General features: G+C 38.4%; 3 protein-coding genes across 7 annotated transcripts in view; 1 reads left to right on the forward strand and 2 right to left on the reverse strand.

Annotated features, from left to right (window-relative positions):
- Nucleotides 1–10475, reverse strand: part of LOC111334996 (potassium voltage-gated channel protein Shal) — a 15029-nt gene extending 4554 nt beyond the window's left edge. The window contains exons 1-3 of one of the 5 annotated variants that reach the window (XM_022940820.2): nucleotides 10304–10473; nucleotides 3158–3242; nucleotides 1–1058 (exon numbers count right to left, since the gene is read on the reverse strand). The exon at nucleotides 1–1058 is cut by the window's left edge and continues 119 nt beyond it. In XM_022940820.2, the coding sequence (XP_022796555.1) occupies nucleotides 1–1011 (1011 nt within the window). In that variant the 5' untranslated portion in view covers nucleotides 1012–1058; nucleotides 3158–3242; nucleotides 10304–10473. Of the gene's footprint in view, nucleotides 1059–3157; nucleotides 3243–6655; nucleotides 6810–9327; nucleotides 9476–10303 lie in introns of those variants that run through there. The other 4 variants (XM_022940819.2, XM_022940822.2, XM_022940823.2 and 1 more) reach the window with 4 other exon arrangements.
- Nucleotides 10476–11953: 1478 nt separating this feature from the next.
- LOC111334982 (uncharacterized) lies at nucleotides 11954–23849 on the forward strand. The gene is made up of 13 exons (XM_022940796.2): nucleotides 11954–12291; nucleotides 12470–13189; nucleotides 13782–13876; nucleotides 14617–14788; nucleotides 14876–14987; nucleotides 17087–17229; nucleotides 17793–17857; nucleotides 18012–18085; nucleotides 18441–18499; nucleotides 18763–18845; nucleotides 20156–20261; nucleotides 20611–20715; nucleotides 22137–23849. The coding sequence occupies exons 2-13, from the start codon at nucleotides 13000–13002 to the stop codon at nucleotides 23774–23776; spliced, it is 2844 nt and encodes a 947-aa protein (XP_022796531.2). The 5' UTR covers nucleotides 11954–12291; nucleotides 12470–12999; the 3' UTR covers nucleotides 23777–23849.
- A 674-nt stretch (nucleotides 23850–24523) lies between these two features.
- LOC111334972 (ras-related protein Rab-43-like) overlaps nucleotides 24524–25000 on the reverse strand; it is a 5966-nt gene continuing 5489 nt past the window's right edge. The window contains exon 3 of the mRNA XM_088762149.1: nucleotides 24524–25000. This exon is cut by the window's right edge and continues 844 nt beyond it. The gene's annotated coding sequence lies outside the window, so the exon portion shown is untranslated.

Consider the following 25000-nt stretch of genomic DNA (forward strand, 5'->3'; position numbering starts at 1 on the left):
GATTAAAACAAACATTAACGACGTGAGATCTCCCATACAGCTGGCCAGAGCTGCGCCGAATCTTTGAAGACGTTTAGAGTGTCTCGTTAACTTAAAAACTCTAAATATCCTCAAAACTCGAAGAACTACGAAAGCTTCCAGGTTTGATCCAACTACGGAATCTAAAAGCAGTGTTAAGTAAAAAGGAAAGATCGATAAAAAATCGATGATGTTCATCGGATTCTTGGCGAATTCCAAAATATTCGGACAGACAAGAAGCCTGAGACAAAATTCCACGCTGAAAACACCCACACAAATATTGTCTAATAGATCCAGGATTCGAAATCTTTCCATGCAAACTTTCTCTTCGTTTTCGCAAGGGACAGTTTCATAGACGGTTGTAAAAATGCTAAGAATGATAAAAAGTCCCACAATGTAAATTAGGACCATTCCACAAAACGCTCTAAAGCCAGACTCTGCCTCTCCCTCCAACAAAACCCAAATCCAATTTCGAGCTCGTCCAATCCAACTTCGAGTAACTAAATGTTCTTTTTTGTCGCATTCCGACCCGGATACTGTACTTTTACTATCGTCAGCGTTATCATTTTCATTGTCATCGTCAAAGCAACAGTCGTGCACCTCTTGTGGCATAATTCCGTAAAACGACAATTCATCTTCAAATGACGCATTGCAATCATCGTACGAACGATGGAGTTTACCACAACGATAGTAATTTAGTATGTATCGAAATAAATGCGGATCGCGATCTATGAAATATTCCTTTCTATCCTGGTCGTAAAAACGCGCGGCAAGCTCCTCTGAACCCAGAAGCGTTTGAGGAAAACGTTTCAGCGTGTTTTTCCACGTAACAAATCTGCGTCCTCCAACATTAATAATCACTTTGGCATCTGGGCGGCGTCTTTTGAGCCTATCGAGACAAGGATATCCTGACGATGGTCGACACAATGTTGACGACTTCCTCTCTCTAAAGGATGTTGTCTTTGTCTGGATAGCCCCAATGTTACTGATCATTTCGACGTTTTAGTAATTACGATGCCTCAGATGTCTTTTTCATTGTTCTATGAGTCAAAGACAATCTTGATGTTAGCAAATCGTCCCTGACCATCGTGAAAAATAAAAAACAAAGCCAAATTCATCAAAAGGGTCATTCAGAATAAAGGTAAACAAAAACAAGAAACGAGTATAAATTAAAAATAAACAAGGATAGCCCTGTACTAAAGAGCGGGAAAACTACGTGCGACGTGATCGCAATTCACTTTAGTAAGCGTCTGATTGGTCTAGATTACGGTACAAGTTTTCTGAACCAATCCCATAACCCAGTGAATTAAGTCCCGATATCTTTCAATCCTAGATTGAAAACTGCTCTATAGTAATTAAGCTACCGTTCATTATTTATCACTTGAGGGGGAGGGGGTTGGAGTATTTCGGTTGTGTTAAGTTAAATTTACCTAATTCTTCCGTTCTGTAGCATTCTAATGACCCCCACCCCACCCCCATTGACAGTCAGTTTTCTTTAGTCCCCCTTTATACCCCGTTAGTGACGAATGGTCCCCCTCCGGTCTAATGACTGGTCCCTGGGAGAAGCCCTTCTAATGTTGATTATATTGGGTACCACGACTCAAAACTACCAAAGCAATTGCAATGGCCAACCAAACAAAGAATACTGATATTAGAACCAGCTGATGAGAGTCAGCCCGTAATTAAGGTTATCCTAGCTCTTTATGACGGACAGAGATTAGCAGGCAGTTTTAGATTTGTATTAGATTGTCTGAGAAGGAGTATGGCAGAATTTCCGAAGACAGCTACCAAGCGTCGATGCTGAAGTAGAGTTTGTCAAATATCAACGCACTCTAGACCTTACATTTAGCATACCTCTATTGCTGTTGATATACAGTGATTCCAAGGAATTACGACTATATATTGTATAGCAAAGCATTCTTGAGGATACATTGAATTAATCCCACTCATTGTAAGCCACGTAGTCAGAAACGTACCCCTCTTGCCACCCTAATTTTTATGTTCTGACAGTATAGTATAAAAAAAACCTAACCTATCTTTGCTTTTCATCTGACGCATTTATCACTAATATAGCGATATCTTGCCAGTTGAAGCTATCACTGGCTTTATCTTATTAGCAAAAACTTCAGGGTATAATTTAAACTAGAGGTTTCAATAAAAGCCTGTACCGGTGGATATAAGATCTCTGACAGCCGTCTGTTGTGCATACGAGCAAACTTTTTGTGTCTGGGAACGTGAAATTTCGCCTTACGACCCCTTGGATGGAATTATTAAAACAATTTGTTCGGTAAAGCAATTCACAGTTTCAGTTTCGTCACGATACCTGTTGCTCATCATTAAAAATTTCAGCCAAAATTTTAAAGCCGAAAGGATCCATATTCATTTTTTTTTTTTCATTTTCCGTGGAGAATTCGCGCCACGAGGACAAAAATTTTACAACATACAATGGTTTCCAGCCGTCAGTGATTCTCTACAATTTGTCGTAATATCATGCCGATAAATCTCTGCAGTGGCTGGATTCTTTAAGGGGGCGTTCTTTTGTGGTTTTCACGTTATTGTCCGCACACACAATAAGCACAGCCTCCTTAAAATTAATCTCGCATATAATGGAATAAGATTTAGCGACGTTGTGAGATGGTTTACAAACAAATTGCTATGTTGTAAAACATCAGATCAGCATTTGATCCAGTCTTTCGCCATTAAACTTTCGCCTTCAGTTGCAAGAGCTCTTACAAAGTTTCAGCCGAACGACAAACGAAAACAGTTTCGTTTTAGTGGTAAATAATAAACCAGCAAGTCTTTCTAAATAAATTTGTTCTTTTTTTTTTTACGCTTTTTGGCAACCCGTTCACGAATAACACATTCTGCAAACATACAAAATAAACGTTCTATATCTGCTTATCAGTTTCGTAACATATGGTTGTTGTTGTTGTTGGAAAGCGTTTTACCTCGAAGCAAGCGTTTACATTATACAGCGTATTGAACTTAATATACTCGAAGAACACTCTTTCGAACCACTCAATTTCGAGGAGTATATACGCCTGCAAATGCAGCGTGAGTAATGCCTCGACAAAATTATCTGACGCGCAAATTCAATGCTTGCAACATTATGACAAATTAAAATTGTTAGCTGCCTCACCTTGAAAAATATATCGCGCTAACTGCGAAAGAAAACCGTCACAAAATGTTACATCTCACGTTTCCAATAACCAGCGAGCTTCCATCTACAAAAACAAGGAATTATGCAAAGTTTGTGTAGACGCCAAACCCATGATTTAGAAAACTTAACACGATATTAAGCCGACGTTTTCACAACATAGTCTAACAAAGACTTAAAAACATTTGAGCGATGAAGGTTTCTCTTCTAACAACATCGTTATTAAAGAAACGCAAATGAATAATATATACACAAATTTCGAAAAGCTCGGTTTCCTTTTACGAGGAACCCCATTGTTTTTCAAACAATACGTTGTAATCTACGAGAGAGCAAATGGCTTAAAAAATTGTTGTTATTAAATCAGTTCTGATGCCGTCGGGGAGATGGTTTGCCTCTTGGATAGCGTCGAGGACAACAGAGAGATAACACATTGATTATTGCTTTAAAACCAATCAAACATGTAAATCGTGTTTTGTGGAGAAGACAATTGGAAATGTTTGGTGGCGCCGAAAAGCCGTGCATCTCATTGGTTCGGGTGTCTACACAAAGGTAAAGTGACGAAGGTGTTTGTGTTGAAATGATGTTTGGTGCCTCTTAGGCTAAAAGAGCGTGTTTCATTGAAAGCAAATGTACATTTTAAATATGTAAAAAAGCGTGTGAAGCCAATTTAGATGCGTGTGTATTGAATTGTGTAAAGAAAAGTAAATTAGAGGGGAGCGAATCTGATGGTAACAAGAAACTTAGTTCAATCGATTCAGGTTTTTTTTTATTAGTTTCATTTTCATTTTGCTAAACAATCACCAACTAAAGAAACTCTTGATTGTTAAACAAATTCTCCATGTTAGCACCTCAAGAAATTAATAGAGAATAGTTTGGGGAATGTGCATACTGATGTTAGGCCGTAGCTACAGGGGGTTAAGAATGCTTCATCAGCAATTTTCTTCGGAGAAGGAGGTATGTTATGATTACGCATGATTGTGAAACATAACTGTTAGCTGCTATTAGTGCATTTTAACGAGCTCTCATTGGTGCATTTCCATTCTCCTGATTTTGGTGTCACTCCTTATAGCTCTGCGTTGGTCATGGCAGGCTGTTTCCAATTTGTTTCTTTTGTTGGTTTTTTTTATCAAAATTTTTTCCAATTGTAGTCCTCTGGAATTTAGATTCCGTTGTCTTCCGCCGGTCAGACACTTTTTTCAAATGGCGTTAATTCTCAGCTAGATACAGGCTATCCATCACAATAACACAGCTTGGAAACTTGACCTCAAGGTCATAAGTTATAGCTTCAAAACAAAATTTCATACAATTTCAACTAATGACTGCGTCGTTAGTATTTCGTAGAATCCAAACCTACAATGTCATGTTGACTTGCTTTGACTGAAAATTGCCTAGAATTACGGCATTTCAAACGAGCTAACGAGAGTTAACGAACTGGACGAGATAAACGTCCATTCAGTACATTTACCAAGGCTTATCATTCGCTCGATAGCTCAACAGCGTATTGAAGTTTTCTGTTGTAGAAGCTAAAAATTGACATAATACTGCAGACAGACTGTTTATGCAACTGCTTGACTCTCTTCTAGCCGAAGTTTTGACAGAGGATAGGGTAGGTACTTGGTGAAATCCTTCATACATGCATCAATACAGAAGAACATGTGGGAATACATGGTGATTTGCATTTATTAACATACATTGATTAAGGATTACACCAAGTACTTATCGAAGATAGAGGCACTGGTTGGCTCAGATAAGAACTGTACTCGTCGAGCGATCCAAAGAGTTTGCTCGTTCAAATTTGCTCCGTGCATCTATTTCGATTCAGTCCACTAAGACATTTCAAGGATAGTTGCAGTAATATCTACTAGGCAAACATAACTCGTAGGGCATTCTGGAGTCTTCTTGTTAGTTACAGACTTAGGGCAAGGATAGGTCAATAGATTTTTTAGAAAAAAAATAAAATGTCAAATTTGTCAGCTTGTAGGAAAACTCACCGTAAATAAGTTAACTGACAAGAAGTTCAAAATAACTGCAACATCAAGTAATAAAAAACATCTGCAAGGACAAATTATTAAACGGCTTACGATAGAAGCGGTTGCAGGCTTGTGGCCCTCAGTCCCATACAGGAATTTCTATTTCAAGGCTCACCGCAATGATTAAAATTCCACAAGCAAAAAAATCGGCTCCTGATTTTAATCTTCCGATCTGTTGATGAATGCTTTAAAAGGGGAACCATGGGATGGCGCTTGTTTATAAGCAATCGGGATTGTTACATGTACGTTGTTTTACAGGTAAATACGAAATTATATCTAAAATTATGCATCGAATTTTAACATGGCTCCGACAATTATCCTCTCCCATCTGGTAGTATCACTTACTACCGAACGCATCGCCAGAAAAAATTATTCCATTGTATACGCATACCCCATTTTTTTTTTTTTTACGCGATAGAAGTATGTCATACGGGCTCGTTAAAAGAAAAGAAGAACACGTTTTCAGTATAAAGACTGAGATAACAGTCATCTGTTGCATCCACCTGTGCCGTGACAAAAGCTGTCCGCTTGCATAGTAGTTAGCTTACTTCCACTCGTTGAAATATTGCGAAAGCTTCTTTAGATAAATGCAACTGAAGAGGCAACCTTCACATCTTTCTTTCAAGGTACCAGTCACCCTTGAAGCCCTTTGCGGCCAGTAATTTGTTTTTGAATCAAGATTGCCATGCTAATGTCATGGGCACTCAAAATCTACATATTTAAGTTCTCTTTTTTTTCCCTCTCTTTCTTCGTTCAAAATTGCCCAAGGCCAATTTAATTTTAGTTTGTTGCTAGAAAAACTGTTTATTTTTGCTCCTGCACATATAGAGCTAGTAAGAAATTATAGCTGATTTTAGCCATTGTCTGTAAATCTGTTAGAGGTTTTGAAGACAATTCGGGAGCACTAAATCTCGTGTCTAAAGATTTTCTTTTATAATCTAGCGTGAAATAAAAATATAAGGTTTTAATTATTTCTTTAAGCTACAGCCGAATTAAAAAGACCACATAATGTAAGAAATTCATAGCGTCCAAACACATTTAACACGCTGGGGTAGCTTGAAGACTCCCTTTTCTGTTTGACCATAAATTGGCTAATTTATTCTTCGAGATAAAGACGCTTTCTTTCATGCACATTTGTAATATCTGCACGAGATTAAAAGAAACTCAACGGGAAGTCTCTCTATGGTCGCTTCATTTTGAATTCTAATTTCTTTGTCGTGACTCAGCTTTTCAGCTGATCGACACGAAGTAAAACTTCAAAAAATACTTCGTCAATATCACCTAATTGTTCGCGCTCGGCTTCTTTTAAAAGTGAAATCGATCGCCTGCTTTCTAAGCTCCCGTCGCAATCATCTTCGATTGCTCGCGCTACAGGACTACATTTCGGAATTAAAATAATATAATGAATGTTTTGTAAATGGCTTTCGTAAAGATCGGAATAGTATATTACCTTCTCTTAGGATATACTTTTCAACAGCTGGTTGTTTTTTCCACCTCTGGCCAAGCAAATTTCACCGAAACTGGCAAAAAATAATCTTTACAACAAGAACTTGCAGGGCTATTTATCAACTGAAAGGGCAAATATCAATTTTATCTCCCCAAGAAGCGATAATGGCGGTCAACACTGTGATAGGTGATTGACACTTCCTTATTTACGAAACTAGATTGTTTGAATTTGAGACTGTGTTTTAAATATATTAGAATTTGTTTTAAATGCAGCGATAGTGTTTCAATCTTGGGTAGAAATTTTTTGCTTTGACAAAAAACCATTTTCGAACTATCGTCCTATCGCGTAGTCCAATCGAGTTATTTATTATATTATTTTTTACCAAATTCTGAGGGCTCCTTGATTTAAACGCGACACTCAAACAGCACCTGCCGCAAAATCAACGAATTTAGCTAATATATATACGGACACTGTCCACGGTTTTACTCAGCAAAGTATATTAACATCGCATCGGAAACTGAAAAGAAAAAAGTTTCGCAACTCAAGTTAAATTTAGGATCGATAAAATCAGTCAATTTCGCAAGCGCTAATTTCAAAGGATTTCCTTCTCTTCTAGCATGTCAACTGGTAATGTTTCCTCTTGTCTGTAAGATATCATTCCATCTATATTATTTACTTAAAGTTGAAAGCACGCAGACAGGTTGTCCGTGTTTCAAACTTGGTTTGAAAGGCGCATGTGCAACTGGGCATGTCAGAGCGTTCATCGGAGAGATTGGGGATAGCGATATGAATAGCAGTAGAAGCCAAGGGACCTGGCATTACTTATCGCCTTGGGGAAGGGGGTGGGGGCGAGGAAGGATTTGAGAGAATCACATGGTTTCCAGGGGAAAAGGAGACCCCCCCCACCAGCAGGAAAATGATGACAGGTCTCAAACAGACACATCGAAGCTAAGATTTCCCGATGGGTGGTTTTACAAAAAATATATCATTATCTTGGTACAAAACCAACCTGAACATAAAGTTCTCCATAGCTAAAACACCTCTCTACTCGAGTCATGGTCAGAGCACGCTTTGTTACTATGACTTCCCTAAGTGATCCCGGAAAATTCGTTACAGTCGAGGCCGTTTTTTAGCTGTCTGAAATGCTTCCGAGTATAATTTAACTTTGAGAGAATGTTTGATCGTTCAAACAGTCTCGACCATCGTTTCTCGATTTCTATTTATCAGTCTGGATAGATACGCAGGTTTCAGCGAAAAATTAATCAGGAGTTGGGCGAACGGAATTTGTGGGTTCATGCAGCATATTTTCCCACAAGTCTTTGTGCCCTCTATGCACAATATTGACTAGAAAAATACTTTTAATGAAAAATTTTTTTTAGAGGTGCATAACCAATTAGGTTATGATCGAGCAAGTGGAAGATGACAATAGACCGAAGGGATGCTTTACTATCTTGCTATCTTTGTAAATAGTGCATAACAATAAACTGTATACCTGTATCTACAGCATTCGCATCATAAATCGATAAATATATATCTGACTTAATTTTGCTGTTCAAATTTGGCATTTGGAATCGATGTATATGCGAATCTATGTTTATGCAAATATTTTCCATTCTTATTCATCCTTGTCCCTGTATGCTTTATTTTTTTCTTCAATGGCGCTTTCTACCCTGGAGAGGTATTAACTAAAATGTTTCCTTCTCATTGATGCGTCGATCAATTCAAAACTGCGCATGCTACAGTTTGTCCTCCCAGACATTTGATAGTTGGAAGATTGGTTCGTTCAAATTCCCACCTCTCCGGGCAAAAACTGCGTTCAAACGTCCCATCCAAGCACATTATTTTTATCATGAACGGTCCTTTGTGAGATCAACGAATGTTGCAGAATTTGGCAAAGTTTTTGGTGCCGCCCTTTTCCATTTGGTCACGAAAGCAGACTCTAATTTGAAACTTTCCACCCAGGTTAGGTTCGAATTCCCCATCCCCGGGGCATGGACGACAGTCAAATGCCCGTAGGTTGCCCGGGATGGGGGGACGTTGAATCTTCGAATTGAAGGGCGCATAATGTTTATGTTCAACTCAAAGCATATGGCTCGCTTATAAAAACCTCAGCCATATAAGTCTCAAATACGGTTATTCACTTAGAAAAAAGAAAGCAGTCACGTTTTTGTGCAAAGTTCATTTCTTTTAAAGGACTCAATTTGGTGTCGGCCCTTGCGGCTAGTAATTTAAATTTTGGCCCTTTTACGGCTGACGGTTGATTTCTTTCCGCAAATAAAGTTCTGGTGGCAACAATGGAATACTATTAACCGTTAGCCGCAAATAAAATTGGCCAATATTTTAACCGTTAGCCGTAAAACCCATCATCCTATTGAGACCCTTGGAAAAGAACCCATGTCATATGATACTGTCAAAGAGAATGCGTTGAACATTCAAAAGCTTCTTTGGCTTGCGATAATTTTTTTGTTTTCATAAGTTTTGCAAATTTTTTATTCAATGGTGATACTGTCAGAAAATATTATAAGCGCCTGACTCCTGGAAGATAAAAGAATAAACTTATATTTCATAAGACGTCGGTTAAAACCTCACACTTCCTTTTTATCTCCACCCCACCCCCTCTATTCTTCGCAGCCGCTCGCGGTTAAAAAGAAAAAGTTGAAAATCGATCTACGTACCCTAAACCTTGAGATTTCATTGCATTAAGTAGACAAGTCGCTTCGTGAGTTTCGTTCGTGTGATCATACCCTGTTGCGATATGTAAATCAAGTCAGGCCTTGTAATATTAAAGCTAGCTAACAGACTCGCCCGCTAGCGGAAAGAAGGAAAACTCTATTTTGTAGGCTCAGTTAAAGGAAGAAAGTGTCAGAGCTGTTGTAAACAGGCGGTAATCGGGGGAGTTTATCAAATTAATGACGCAGAAGATGGAGGCGTATTGCGGTCGCGGCAATAACGTGGTGATTATACGATCACGTACGCAGGTTGTCACAAAGATACACACTTCCCTTTGTTATCATCTCGATTTAAAAATTTCTCACGATTTCGAAGATTTCAACTCAAAAATCGTCATCGAGAAGTCATCACAATTTGGCAGAAGATTCAGTTTTGAGCTTGGATTCAAAACTAGCTAATTAGCCTAGCTTGGCGATATATAACAGTATATCCTCTATATTCCTAGCTTTGGAATATATATTAGTAGATTATGCGGTTGTTTCAATGTTTGTCGATATAGACATAAATAAAAAGGGCCGAAATTTTGATGTAAGTTCTGAAGCGGCGAGCCATATTTGAGCGTTGGAGAGAAAAAGAAAAATCATTTTCCAGAAAGCGTCTACAGTATGAGAAAACAAAATATTTACTCTTAATTATGACACATGAAACCAAAACTTTAGGGATCTAGCCACTAATACCTATTCATTTACAACCATTGAGCAAGATAAGACAATATTAATCAATAGTTTTCCGTCTAAATAACTTCAAGATGAACTGCAAAATTTGTCGCAAAAGATAGTCATGAAAACTCAACTCGTTTTTTCGAACCAGGGACGAATTACAATGAAAAATTTTCAAAATAAAGCGTCATTCATAACCCACATATATTTCTAGCTCTGTTTAATCTACAGGCGATATTTTAAACGAGCTGATTGGACCTACCTCCGAGCTGGGAAGCGACGAAACCTGACCATCTCCCGCGAAGTCTGAAAGGACACCGTCTGGAACGAGTTTCACAAGTTTGTTGTTTGTAATAGATTTCCAGCAGTTTATACAAAAGAAAGGGATACTCTGTGAAATTTCCCTTGTATTGCGAACCAAAAGCTATGAATAAATAATGAATTAGAGGAATTCGAACACAAACATTGTAATATAGACAAAATAAACAGGCTTTTCAGAAGCCCTTTCGCAATGATATTTCCATAGCTCTAAGGCACATTCGGAAATTTAATTCATCGCCTATGGTTTCTCAGAGGAATTGTAGGTTCACACCATTCTAACAAAGATCTCCATGGCGCCCCACGAGGAGAAATATATGTGGATTAATAGAAGTTTTGACAAGTTAAGATCTGCCCCAATATGAATACAATGTGTCCCTGGTACGAGCGACCCAAGTAAAAGTTTTCAGATTCAATGCTCTCTCATCTAGTCACATTGTTTGAAATTCAGTATCAGCAATTTTTTAATTATAGTTTTGAAAGTGTAGATCAAACTGTGACGATGAGAATGAATACTCAACATGCAAAAAGATAATCGATATTTGCGTCCTATTTTGTCTTCAAACAAAGCTACATTCAATATCCAAACTTTTTTAAACGTTTTTTAAGGCTGTGTGAGTACAAAACCTGCTGTTTCAATGTATTTGTTGCACAAAGACAAAGTATATGAATTCTCTACGACCTCCCTTTGACGCGTGGAGGCTTACATAATATTTTTTCACTATTGATCCAACAACCGTTTGGCGAGAATATTATCAAAGTCAATTAATAGATTTAAAAGTTACTGACTAATGAGAAATATCAAAGCATCTTAAAAGGAGTGATCTGAAAACATCTCAGTTAAAAACATTCATGGAATATTTTCGAGTGTTGGGCTATGGGGACATTTCCAATTTACGATCTGAGGAGCCCAAGAATTCGATTCAAGTCCATCGATTTGGCAAGCATGTTCATCCACAAAGCAAGTAATTTTCTTTAAGTATTTACTTAAGCTCATAATTTCAGTAGCTGCTTGAATCACATATGACATGTAAACTCGAAAACAATTAATTAGCAAAAACTGTCAACTTATTGTAACTTTAGATAAGAGGATATCACATTCTCGCTTTGCTAATAAATCTATGAGAATTCAAACTTTTATCAGTTACCTCAGGATTACAAAGTCTTCATTTAGGCTGTTAACCTCCTTCTCAGAGCAACTGGAGTGTACGAACAAGTTGGTATACTACTGTTGACCTTGAAGGCGTAACAAATTTGCCTTCATTTGTTTTTTATGCGGTTGCCAGGAGAAGAATTACATCTATTAATGATCGACCCATATTTCCGCAGCATAAATAAATACAATCCCCAGTTTTGTGTGCCTCCTTTGTTTGCTCAGTATAACGCGTTATTTTGCCAAGCGTGACAGCTTTCTTATTGAAAGATTTGGTAACAATCTGGTGTTTGAATAGAGAGGAATTTATGATATAATGAGCCAACATTCTGCAGGTGAAATGGTGAACCATAAAAGAATCCTCAGAGCGTCTTAAAGCGCGTCGTTCCACCAAATCTGTTCTCAAGTTTTCATTTATTTAAGACGTGATTTTGCAAGGAATCTGACCTTGATGATGAAAAATTAATTGGTGTTGCTGACTCCGTGATATTAAAGGTTACTAAAGGACGGCGAAACACGCGTTCATAACAATGCGAAGAGGTATCATTGCATTTGGCCAAGCTCCAAGGGGAAAAAAATTGAAGCTCAAGCAATTTCATACCTGCAAACTTTCTTTAAGTTAAAGAAATGAGATTATTCTTTTATATAAGGGCGATCATATCCGAAAACGATCGAAAATTTCCGAGGATGTTCCAAAATTTTCCGAAGAAGTTCCGAAGCCGTTCTGACGCAACCTCTTCTTGGGTGAATGCTTCCCGTTTGGAACTAAAAGATCCCGGGTAGGGCCTGATAATTTTGATAAGAACTTTCTCAATTCTTCTCTGGACTAGTTTGAGTTTTTTTAATTTTTATTTTTAATGTCAGTAGAGGCTATAACAAAGCAAATCTTTTTTATTATTCATTTATTAGTATTTTTTTTTATATTTTTAATTTTTTTCCGCGAAAACTGGACGGTAGGTGTCCTTTGCGTGAGATACAAAGGCGTGCGTGGGAGGCGCCCTAAAGTGAAGCTTTGTTATGCATGGTGGTAATTGCGAACAGCACTGAGGTCTCCTTCGCCGATTGTTCGTAAACATAACTTCGGAAGCGAAGAATCTTGTGCACCCTACAAAGAACAAATCTTTCGACTCGGAGTGCAGCAAGGTAACTATCTTTGGCCCACCATCTCTCTTGAAAAGGATGAAGTGCTGCAAAATTTTGCGGTGCAACATAAATGCAAAGCCTTAATGCCTTTATTAGTCACATGTCGAGGCAGACTGAAAGCGAGTTTTATTTCATTCGTTCCCAGTTTTTTTTTCGAGCAAATTTAAACATGGCGGCAAACAAGAAACGTTCAAGAGTCGTTTTCCAAGTTGCGCTTGACAGCGAAGTGTTTAATCTATAACTAGAAATCCCAATTATTTGACATTCTTATGGTCAGTGGAGCCCTTGGAAATCCGTACGTCGTTTGCTAATTCTGGTATAGACTGATAAAGCGCGTTTTAAACATGCCGCGAATTCGCACAGCTCACAAGTTCAGTGAGAGGCAACGAACCGGGGATGTCTTGGCCGACGAACAAGTGGATTTCAAGTCTCTTCTACTTTCTCCAGATGTTTTGAAGGGACTTAATTCCTCTGGATTCGAACGACCTTCTCCGATACAGTTAAAAGCCATTCCTTTAGGAAGATGTGGGTTGGGTATGTGAAATGGTTGTGTTGTCCCTTTGGAACTCGATTTAAGGGCCTCTTCACCCGAGCTTGGGTTAATTTATAGCCCAGTCGTTCGAAGGCCGATTAGCGCTAACCCAGGGTTAAATTTTAATCCAGGTTTCTACATTTCTCTGTTCAAGAGCCGTTTTGGGAAAAAATTTCCAATACTTTTCAGAGCATTCAATCATCAAATTGCAGACTTGTAAGTGGAATTAAACTAAATTTCCTTTTAAAGCTTTCAGATCTGAAATCAAATTTTACACTAACCCTGATTTATCTAAACCCACCTTTGAACAACCCGGTCCAGGGCCCAGTGGTTTGAAGGCCGAATAGCGCTAACCAAGGGTTAAATTTTAATCCAGGTTTCTATATTTATGTTCAAAAGTCGTTTTGGGATAACTTTCTCAATTCTTTTAGGAGAATTTAATCATTATACTAGAGACACATGGAATTAAACTGAATTTTCTTTTTAAGCCTTTAGATCTGAAACGAAATTTTACACATAGTTATTTGGGTGAAAGTTCCAAGATAAAAATAGGATTCTAATCCAACTTAGATTGTTTGATATATTGTTTTAAAGATCTGATAGCTCAAGCTAAGTCTGGAACTGGTAAGACCTGTGTGTTTAGCGTCATTGCCTTGGAAAGTACTCATTCTGACAGCAACACGACCCAGGTAAAATATGCTAAAGATTATTTTTTCTTTATAAAATAACCATAGTATAGTACGCACTCTGAGTGGTCAATTCAGCATCCACCATTTGCCCATGGGTGTACACTGCTGATCTGAGCAAATGCAAAGGATAGTTTTCCATGGGCACTTGTCTTTTCTGGTCACTTAAGAGTTGTTAAATAAAAGAAAACTCTTTTGCCTCGATGGATCAATGTTATGTTATAAAACAGATGGTAAACGTCACTGTGTAAACTATTGAGTTATGGATGCACTTGGGAGGTTTGCTAAGCACTCAAGAAGCTAGAGTCTCTCTTGGCTATTGCCTTACGCAAGTCTTATACTTCTTTCGTGCTTAGCAACCTCCCATGTGCATCTATAACTCAATAGTGTACACTTTAGTGTTTACCATTTGTTAACTGAGATATCTTTCTTAAATTGTAAACTTAAAGTAGACAGACATGATGATATTACCAAACTGCAAAAATGTGTATCTCATTACTGTATCTTACAGTAATTCATTTATCTTACAGTTCTAGCATTCAAGGGTATATGTTGTGGTCAAATTTCCCCATGTTTTAAATTTCTCAGACCATTACAATTTTTGTGGTTGTCTGTCTTGGGTCTATTCACAAAAACTTACAGTGAAATGTGCTGCACTAAGGAGAAATTTGAACAATCAATACCATACCTCTACATGCAAATTGATTCTGTTTGGATGCAATCACACAATTATGTAACTTCAGGTGCTGATCTTGGCACCGACAAGGGAGATTGCTGTGCAAATTAAGGATGTCATCACTGCTATTGGCTCGGAAATAAAGAACTTAGTTTGCCATGTGTTCATTGGTGGATTGCCAGTTGATGAGGACAAGAAAGTTCTTCGAAAATCATGCCATATTGCTGTTGGTACTCCTGGTAAGCGATTGTTCACAGCAGACTAAGCTTTGGAGGAGAAATTATGGTGCTTTGGGTAACTGACAATTTAAGTCATTGTGTCCTTAGGGAGAGTTAAATACCTGATTGAGAACCATCTTCTCAAGACAGAGTTTGTGCGACTCTTTATTCTTGATGAGGCAGACAAACTGCTGGAGGATAATTTTCAGGAGCAAATCAAGTAAGAGTGCAGTAACAACATTTCATTTAACTGTGTTGTGTAATTGTATAGATTATAAACTGTGGTATAAATGTTACAAGTGACTCGGATATTTCCTTCCAGAATTGATATATCAGAAAAATTTATTTGATCTTTATCCATATTAAGTGACCAAGACAGAATTTCTCCATATAATATCAATACAACATCAAGCAGGCAAGGAAAAATGCCCACAGGACTCAATACGAACAGTACCCCACTAGCCACAGACTAGTAGAGATTCAGTTTTGGCTAGTGGTTTTCAATTTCCACTAGCCAGTTTGGCTAGGAAACAGACTGAAATTGTCGTAACATCTCAAAACATCTAAGATGTCACTAGCCACTTGGCTAGTAAGTTGAAAAGTTAGTGTCAAGCCCTGGACTATCAAAGAATTATCAGTTGATCCAACACTAAATTCTCCAAACTAATGTCAAAAGAATCTCATGGCAGACAGTAAGGAGAATTTTTAAAGAGATCTAGGGAGTGAAAGGTGGAGGCGCTGTGGCCTCATGGTTAGTGCGCTCGACTCCGGATCGAGTGGTCCGGGTTCGAGCCCTGGCCGGGACATTGTGTTGTGTTCTTAGGCAAGACACTTTACTCTCACAGTGCCTCTCTTCACCCAGGTGTATAAATGGGTACTGGAAATTTAATGCTGGGGGTAACCCTAGGATGGACTAGCATCCCATCCAGGGGGGAGTAGAAATACTCCTAGTCGCTTCATGCTACAGAAACCACAGTTAAGCACTGGCCTAATGGGCCACTAGGCTTGTAAACAGACTTTACTTAGGGAGTGAAAGGGTTAAGCTTGTGGGAGATGCAGTGGCCCAATGACCAGTGCTCTGGACTCTGGGTCAGGGGTCTGGGTTCCAGACCTCCCCAGGTCAATGTGTTGGGTTGTTGGGCAAGACACTTTACGGTTGAACCTTGATTATCCGGACTTGTCGAGACTAGACGAAGTAGTCCACATGATTGAGAATATAAATACATTATTGTCTACATCTTCACTGTCCTACTGTATGTGAATACCTCTACACTTGTTTAATCACTTTCACCAGAGTATGGTGAGGGTCGCACAACAGAGCGAGGCTCCAAATTAAGTGCGCCCAATATCCCACCCATCCCACCCCAGGGGAGGACATCCATCACACAGTAATCTCGTGTGTGGGAAATTAACGTCTCCTACCCCAACCCTGCAGGAGACGGGACCTCCATTTATTCGTCCCTATCCGAGAAGACTAGAATATCTAACCATTTCTTGATGTTTTAGAAAGGTAGCAAATTCTTCTCAATTATTTTAAGACCCTGAGTGTTGGTCCAGCCGGGGCTCGAACCCTCGACCTCCCGCACAACAGTCCAGCGCTCTATCCATTGAGCTAACCGGGAGGCGGTTAAGGCTATTAACGATGAAACTTAATGAAAAATGTTTTTACATTGGTCTAAAAATTAATGTTGAAGTTAGTCAGTGTGTCTTAAAGAAGAACATTGCTTTTACTTCACTTTTCAACACTGGAGTTTTAAAAAGAATATGGCTACAGATCTTGATCACGACCAATAATTATTCATGAAAACATTGGGACCAGAGAAAAAGTCTGGATAATCAAGAAATCTGGATAATGGAGGTCTGGATAATCCAGGTTTAACTGTTCTCTCATATTGTCTGATAAGGACACCTGATGAAGTGCTTGGGGGTAACCTTGCAATGGGTTAGTATTCCATGTAGGGTAGGGCTCGACACTAGCCTTTCAACTTACTAGCCAAGTGCCTCAAGACAACTTGGATGTTGCAACAATTTCAGTTTGTTTACTAGCCAAACTGGCTGGTGGAAATCAAAATCCACTAGCCAAAACTGAATTCCTACTAATCCATGGCTCATTGGCTACCGTTAGTGTCCAGCCCTGATGGGGGGGGGGGGGGGGGTAGTCGTAATACTCTCAGTTGCTTCATGCTGAGGATTAACTGGGATAAACTCCAGCTGGGCGAACCACTGGGCTCCAGTGTAGACTTTGCCAGTTTTAAAGCTTTATGATAATGTCTGGGAGAGGGTATGTTGATACAAAGATATGGTGTTATCTTCTTGCAGCTGGATTTTTTCATCATTGCCATCAAATAAACAAATGATGGCATTCTCTGCAACATACCCAGAATACCTTGCCAAACACTTGACAAGATACATGAGGGAACCAACATTTGTGCGACTTAATGCCAGTGACCCCACTCTCCAGGGTAAGCACTTTTGCTCCTGCTGCACTCACCAGCCATGCATGAACCCTTCAATTTTATCTCTGAGAGTTTGGTCTTAAATTGTTCTTTTCATCACCTTTTGGCTTGCTAAGGTATTGATATGAGTGGAAGGTTTAGTATTGTACAACACATGAAGCTTACTCAGGGTTATTTTTGTGTTATTTTAATGTTACGGCATGATAATTTTTTCTTAGAAGGTAATGCTTTCCATTGCGAGGTTTGTTGATCATGACAGGGCCTACTAATTTTTAAAGGGAACCTTGAGGTGTACACTTTCTGTAGTCAGTCATAGCAAAGAAATGATTGACTTATAACCTCTCCCAATGATATCCATGCATTATCCAGCAAACAGGTAATGAGATTCAGAATACTCAAACTTATCAGGTAAAAGTTGTTATCTTGATATCACAACCAATTCTTATAACCAATATATATTAAGGAAATGAGTGGGTGTCAGAGGGGAGAATTAAGAATCAGACCTTAAGAGGTAAAGGGGAGAAAAATAATTTGTATTCAGTGTGTAATTAAATTAATTTTATCTTTAGGAATCCAGCAGTTTTATCAGATGGTGCCTTTTCATCCCTTGCCACACAAAATATTTCAAGAAAAGGTATGTTGCTTTTTTACGCTAATTCACTTTACACTTCGAAATCAGCTCCTTAAAAACTGAGAGTTGATTGAAAGCATTCATTGATTTAGTATAATTATTGAAATTTTTTTTCTGATCATACTAAATTTTTTATGTGCATTGTTCATCTCTATAGATCTGTAAGCTTTTAAAGCTACTTTCAAGCCTACCATTTAAGCAATGTCTTGTGTTCTCAAACTATCAGATAAGGTATGTCCTGAAGTCCTTTAGACCCTAACATCAGTATCCATATTCTCAATAGTTTACCTAAGGTGCTGACAAGGAGATTTTGTCTAACAATCAAGATCTTCTTTAGTTGGCGATCATTTCCTTTATTCTCATAACCTTACTGTTTGTTTGAGAGGTGATGTAAGGAGAAAGTAGATGCTAATCACCATTAGGGACCAAAGGGTGAAACAAGCAGCATAAAATGATTTTTTTCCCTGCCTAAGAAGGTATAGACTGACTGATAAAACTTAATTACTGGTTATGGTTCTATTGCATACTCATCAATGACAATCATTATTAATGATGTATTCTTCTGCTTCTTGAACTGGCCTTTTAGAGCTCAGAGCCTCTGTGATACTCTTCGTCTAAAGGGATGGCCTTCTGTCTTCATCGCAGGTTTGTATATTTTTTTTCATAGGTGTCTATGTACTTATGGATCGACGCAAATCCAAGTGAAGTTCTTAAGTAATAGATACTGTTTTGACTGTGAAAGAGGTTTGCTGATGCCAGGAAACTTTGCAGAGGACATCTTGTGAAGTTGGCCAGGGTCTTGCATTCGGCATAGTGTAGGTGAAACCCTAGCAGCTATGGGTATCTTGAAGTCTTTGATGTTATACACAAATAATTACTAATAGTTATTGATTTTCTTCAACTTTCAGGCAGTCAAACTCAGATCCAGCGATTGAAAGCCATGGAGAGACTCAAGCAGTTTAAATGCAGAGTGCTTATTTCAACTGACCTGGTTAGATACAGTATTATACAAAAGTAATGTAAATGAGAAAATTGCCTAATATCACGATTATCCTGATATAGTCACTGTGGTGATATTTGAGCAATATTTCAGTTGGAATGATATATTTGCAATATAATGCAGGGCTATTGTTTTAACAGCTGAGATATGTTGTTCAGCTCCTTGTGAATTGTCGTTTTCTCTGAGCAATATATCCTTTGAGTTCAGCGATATAATATGTTTACAAGCTCAGTGATATATCGCTGCTAGCAGTTCAACAATGTATCCTTTTCGCCTCCCTGATATATCACTGACATCCAACGAGATATCACTGCTGCCTAACAATATCTCGTTTACACTGAGCAATATTTCAATTACAGTTGGCGAGGTATCACCACCTCTGAGCAGTGGGTCAACAAATAATCCCCTTGTTAATAATTTTTTTTATTCTCAACACTTGTCTGTATGGTGTTTTGTTATATGGCTGTGTCTCACAAGGACTGGGAACTACCAAATTCATGAATTTGATTGGCTGGAATCAATATTGAAAGCAGTCTAGATTTTTCCATCTAGACCGGCATCTAGACTGGTCTAGAAAAAAAAAGTACAAAGAATATAAAAAATTGGCATATAAGACACAGCCATATAATAAACATCTTATTAACCGAGCTAGGTCGGTCTGTATGGGAGAATCTTGACTTCAGTCGCTGGTACAAACCTCACTGCGTTCGGTCTGTACTGGCGACCTCAGTCAAGATTCTCCCATACAGACCTCCCACTTGGTTAATAAGAACTAAGTATTGATATTGTAAGGAGAAATTCTGTCTTGGTCACTCATGGGAGTTAAAGGGCTAACCACCTCCTGCTTAGTTACCTCAATTGGTTAGAGCGCCGGATTGTGTTGTGCGGGAGGTTGAGGGTTCAAGCCCCGGCCAAACCAATACTCATGGTCTTAAAATAACTGAGGAGAATTTGCTACCCTTCCATGATATCAAGAAATGGATAGATATTCTAATCTTCTCGGATAAGGACAAATAAAACCGTAGGTCCCATCTCCTGCAGGGTTAGGGGTAGGAGACGTTAATTTCCCACACACGAGATTACTGTGCGGTGGATGTCCTCCCCAGGGTGGGATGGCGGGTACACACATCACATGGCTGCATTTGAACCAGCTATTTGCTGAACTGGGCTACCCTGTCTAAATATTTGTAAATAATCGTAAATATAAATATGTCACGAGAGCCCAAGGTAAATGACCTTGCATCAATGTGAGAATTGTTTTCACATCCTTGATATGGCATTTTTAAAATTTTTTTGTTAAGACTTCTCGTGGAATAGATTGTGAAAATGTCAACATTGTGGTGAACATGGATGTCCCTCGTGATTCTGAGACATACCTCCACCGGATTGGACGAGCAGGCAGATTTGGTAAGTCAGTTGTCACTTTGTGTGTGCAACAAAGCTTCTTAAATGCTCACAGGTTCCAGGTCTTCCTTAGCATGACGACTGTATACTACATGTAGGGACTAATCGGCTGCACTAATGGCTGGCCCTCAGGGACTGATCATGGACTTCACTGGAAACAAAGGACTGCTCATAGTCTAAATAAACACAATTTACAAATTTGCCTCACCATTCCAATATGTTATTTTGCAGACAGTCAATAGTCTAAAGAATTGCTAATTAAAACTGGATCTTTGGGAGTGTTATATTTTAAATAAGGAGTTGATAAACATTTTTGGCATTTGTCTTCCACTTTGTTTTTTAACATACATAGGTACACATGGTGTTGCCGTGACCTTCGTGGCCAGTGGAGATGAGGAAAAATTATTCAGGAGAATAGAGGAGAATATTGGTACAACTACAATTGAGGCTTTGCCAGGTAGAAAATCTTGTCCTGTTGCTTTTAACCCCTCAATCCCCCATCAGTGATCAGGGCAGAATTTCTCCCTACAATATCCATACAATGTCAAGCAGACAAGTGATGAGAATAATGAAAAATGTTAGTCAGGGGATTATTATTTGATCCAATACAAAATTCTCCAAATTATAATCATAAGAACAGTATGACAGACAGTAAGGAGAATTGCTAAATGAGATCTGGGAGTGGAAAGGTTGTAAAAAGAGGAAAAAATAGTGCATGGTGTCACAGTTTTTTTTTAACTATCACCACCCTGTTTTTCCACTTGAAAGGACAGAAAAATTTGTTGATGATGCAGGCTGTATACTTAACCAAGCTTGTTGCAGTTAAGTAGAAAAAAAAGAGATCCTGTCACTAGAGGTCTGTTAGGACTAGAAAGTGTTGGGTACTTGGTAGGAGTCCGCCAAAATATTGTTGTTTTAATTTGCAAGTATTTTTTTTTGCTCTTTTTTTTAAATATTGTGCACAGTTTGAAGTTGCTTTTCGCCCTAAGAGTGATAAACATGTACTCTCTCCTAACAGTATACATGCTTACATACATGGGTTAGTTGACCACTCACCAAGGGGCTTTTCAGGGCCATTCTTACAACACTGTGCTGGGGACTTTACCAGACTCCTTTTTGCAGTTTACAATGAATAAAGGCAAATCTAACAGATGCCCCCAATTTCTAGTAAACAGGCCACGCTTCAACACTGGGAGCTATGTTCCCTACTCTTTGCGATGAGTTTGTGGGTTCTTTAACATCCCCTGTTAACCAGAAGATGCAGGAGACAGGGCCTACGGTTTTTCGTCCTTATCCAAGAAGACTAGAATGTCTAACCATTTGTAGATATCATAGCAAAGGCAGCACATTCTCCTCAGTTATTTTAAGACCCCAGGGGTTTCATTAAGGGCCGGACACCAGCCAAATTGACCAGTTGTAAGGACGGTTTTTCCCACCTGGTTTAACAATCTGGACGAAGGTTTTTCGTATAAAGAAGTTAAGTTCAAAAAGTTTTGTTCGCCTGTGAAAACCAGGTTCCCTCCTGCTGAAAAAATTAATGAAACCCCTGAGACCCTGAGTGTTGGTCTGGTCTGGGGCTCAAACCCTCGACCTCCCACACAGCAGTCGGGCGCTCTATAACATGTGCTAACCGGGCAGCAGTATCACCCCTGAATAAAACATCAAGGTCATAAGAATAAAGGAAATGATCACCAACTAAAGAAGCTCTTGATTGTTGAACAAATTCTCCTTGTTAGCACCTTGAGGAATGTATAGAGAATGGCATGGAGAATATGCATACTGATGTTAGGGTGTAAAGGGATAAAATTAAAAAGTGTTTGTGATGTCAGGGTGTTTTCTTATTACATGGATGTTGATGACATGGTATATCTTTTTCAGAGGTCATTCCTCCATCTATAAGTAATGCACTCGATGGAAACGCTGAAGTTGATCTAGCAACTGGACTTCCCCGAGCAACTTCTATTGAAGTTGATATATTGAAAAGTAATTTCAAGCAATCTGAAGTAGCAGAGAACCAAGAGAGGTCAAATGCCAGTGAAGTCTCCAAAGAAAGTAATGAAAATGTCTTGGACGATGTTGAGAAAAAGGCTCCTGTTGAAGATCAAAATAGTTTGTCTGCTGAGAGTCTGGTTGAAAAGACATCTCTGAGCACTGATTTTGAAAGTCAAGTTGATAGGCAAACAATGAAAAAGTTCTGGAGTGAGAATGACGTTGACTCATCAAAGGACAGTGAAACAGAGGAAGTGTTGATCGACATTCAAGAGAGGTTCCAAAACTCTTTGTTTCTGGGTCAGAACTGTATCAAGGGGAACATAAGAAGGCAAAAACCTCAAAGTATGCAAACTCAATGCATTTCAGGTGAGCTCCAAGCAAGTGAGACTGATACCATTGGGAAAGTTAATTTCTCAGACATAGCTGAAGTCTCATGCAATGATGTGAAGGAGAATGATTCAGAAATGACAACTAGTCACCACCAATCAGCTAGATTTAACGCATCTGAAGAAAGGCTGTCTGTTGTTGAAGACAATTCAGGTAAATTAGAAGTTGGAATAGACCACAGTTTGCACCTGGAGTCAGAAATTGTCAACAACATGGAAGATGTACTAACTAAAGCCAGCCAAGAAAGTGACCTTCACTGCAGCCAACAAGGAAACACAGATGGAATCATCTATCAGAACTCATTAGAGGGGTCATCCGAATATGAAGGCAAAGATTCCACAGGAACACCAAGTTCAGATGAAGATATATCTGGTAGCTGTAATAACAGTGAAGAAAGTTCTAATTGCCTGGAATTTGATGCCTCTGAGGAAGAAGAGGGATTGGGTTTTGTGTGTTCTATGCCTTCCGTGGATGAATTTGAGAGAGACTTTGAAAGATACCTGGAACGTGTGTCCAGTCATTTGCAAGAAGATAATGCTTGTAATAACATTCCTGGACCAAGTAAATTGTTAGATGATGATGCAATCAAGAGTGGAATTAATTCATGTGCTACTGAAGAGGACAACCAGAATTACGTGGCTGCTACAGCATATGCGGGATCACAAAATTTTAATACTGTCCCTGGAACATGCTATCAAAGGCTGCCAAAAGATGCAGCCAGTAGCTGCTATTCTTGCTACTGTGGACAGTTTACCGAAGTGCAAAATCCAACCACAAATGAAAAGTATGATTTTCAAGAAAATTCATTCTCTGAAGGACCATCAGATTACTGTCATGGTCGAAATGATTTCCATGACAGATGTTTTCAGCCTGTTGATAGTTTCTACAATTCTATTCATTGTAATAATTATGATCCACACCAACTGTTACCTGGTAATTATCATTACAGACCACCATGCACTTCTGATGCCCAAACACACAGAGACTTTGCCAAGGGTACTTTAGGTCAATTTGCAGATACCTGTAATACTGGAAGTTATGAAGAAGGTCAGTGGAATGCAAGCTGGTATGATGCATATCAAAGACAAACAAGTTGTATCAGGCAATTTGTATCTTTTAGTAGGTCTGTAAAATTATAGTTTAATTAACAATTACAGTTCACAAAATTTTACTGTTAGTTGCTCCCTAATATACAAGTTACAGTGTACCATATCTTTAGAATGAAATGTCACCTGACATTTCTGCAAGTGCTCTAGATTTACAGCACAAATTAAGTTATTAAAATAGTTTCTGTAATTGTGCATTGTACAATTAGCTATTACATTTATTAGAAAATTTCAATTTTTGCCAGATTATTTGCTTTATATGCATAGGTAAATAGAGTGACCCAAAAAACTATTTTGCACACTCAAGAAAAAAAAATGATTTGTCCTGTGTCATTGGCAAATCAACACCAACCCTGAAGAGGCCATTAGAATTTACATAAGGATGATTTAGGGAGGAAAAAAAAATGAAATTGAGTTCAGAGAAGGTTAAAGGTCTGGGCTCGGTTGTTCAAAGAGCGGGTAACGCTATCCAACTGGTAAATCGCTATCCAGTGGCTAAGTGTTATTAAAACATACTGCGCTATCCACCAGATAGAGATTTATCCAGTGGATAGCGTTATCCATCCTTCGAACAACGGGGGCCTGGAGATGCTACAGTTGCACAACTTGCATAATTCTTTTCTCAAAACATCATAAACGTTTTGTGACAATGTTTGTCTCTGTTTAGGAATTCTTTCCTGGAAAAACAATAAGTTAACCCAAATTCAAACTGGTTCATAAATTTTTTTGAATGATTGCAGATAAAAAAATGCATTATATGAGTAAATTGTGATACCATAATGTAAAAAACAGCTGATTTATCAAATTTCATCTTAAATAATAAATTTATCACAAGATAATACAGTAAAACCAGTCCCTTGATCCTAACAGAAAACTGTGACCCAAGGGTGAAAGTTACAAGCACACTTGCCACTACTAAAAATCTATCAAGTTCTTGACTGTTGGTTATTCAATATAAAGAGAAAATAACAGAATAATTGTACAATCCAGAATTCCATTTGGAGTAATAAATAAATAAAAAATACATTCTATAAAGCTTTTCAGTGGTGAATTGCTGATAACAAGTCATTTAAATTCGGTAAGAACAAATGTTTCACATTGGGGCAACTAACCATGAACTGCGAACATTGAAAACACGACAAAACACAGTGAACAAACAAACTTACACAAAACAATTAAGCAAGAAAAACAAAAGTTTGATCTTGCTTAAAAAAAAACTTGAATTAAAAGGTGAATATCAGTTCCACATTACTCTAA

This window comes from Stylophora pistillata, chromosome 5 (assembly GCF_964205215.1).
Source record: "Stylophora pistillata chromosome 5, jaStyPist1.2, whole genome shotgun sequence".
In the NCBI taxonomy this organism is placed as follows: Eukaryota; Metazoa; Cnidaria; class Anthozoa; order Scleractinia; family Pocilloporidae; genus Stylophora; species Stylophora pistillata.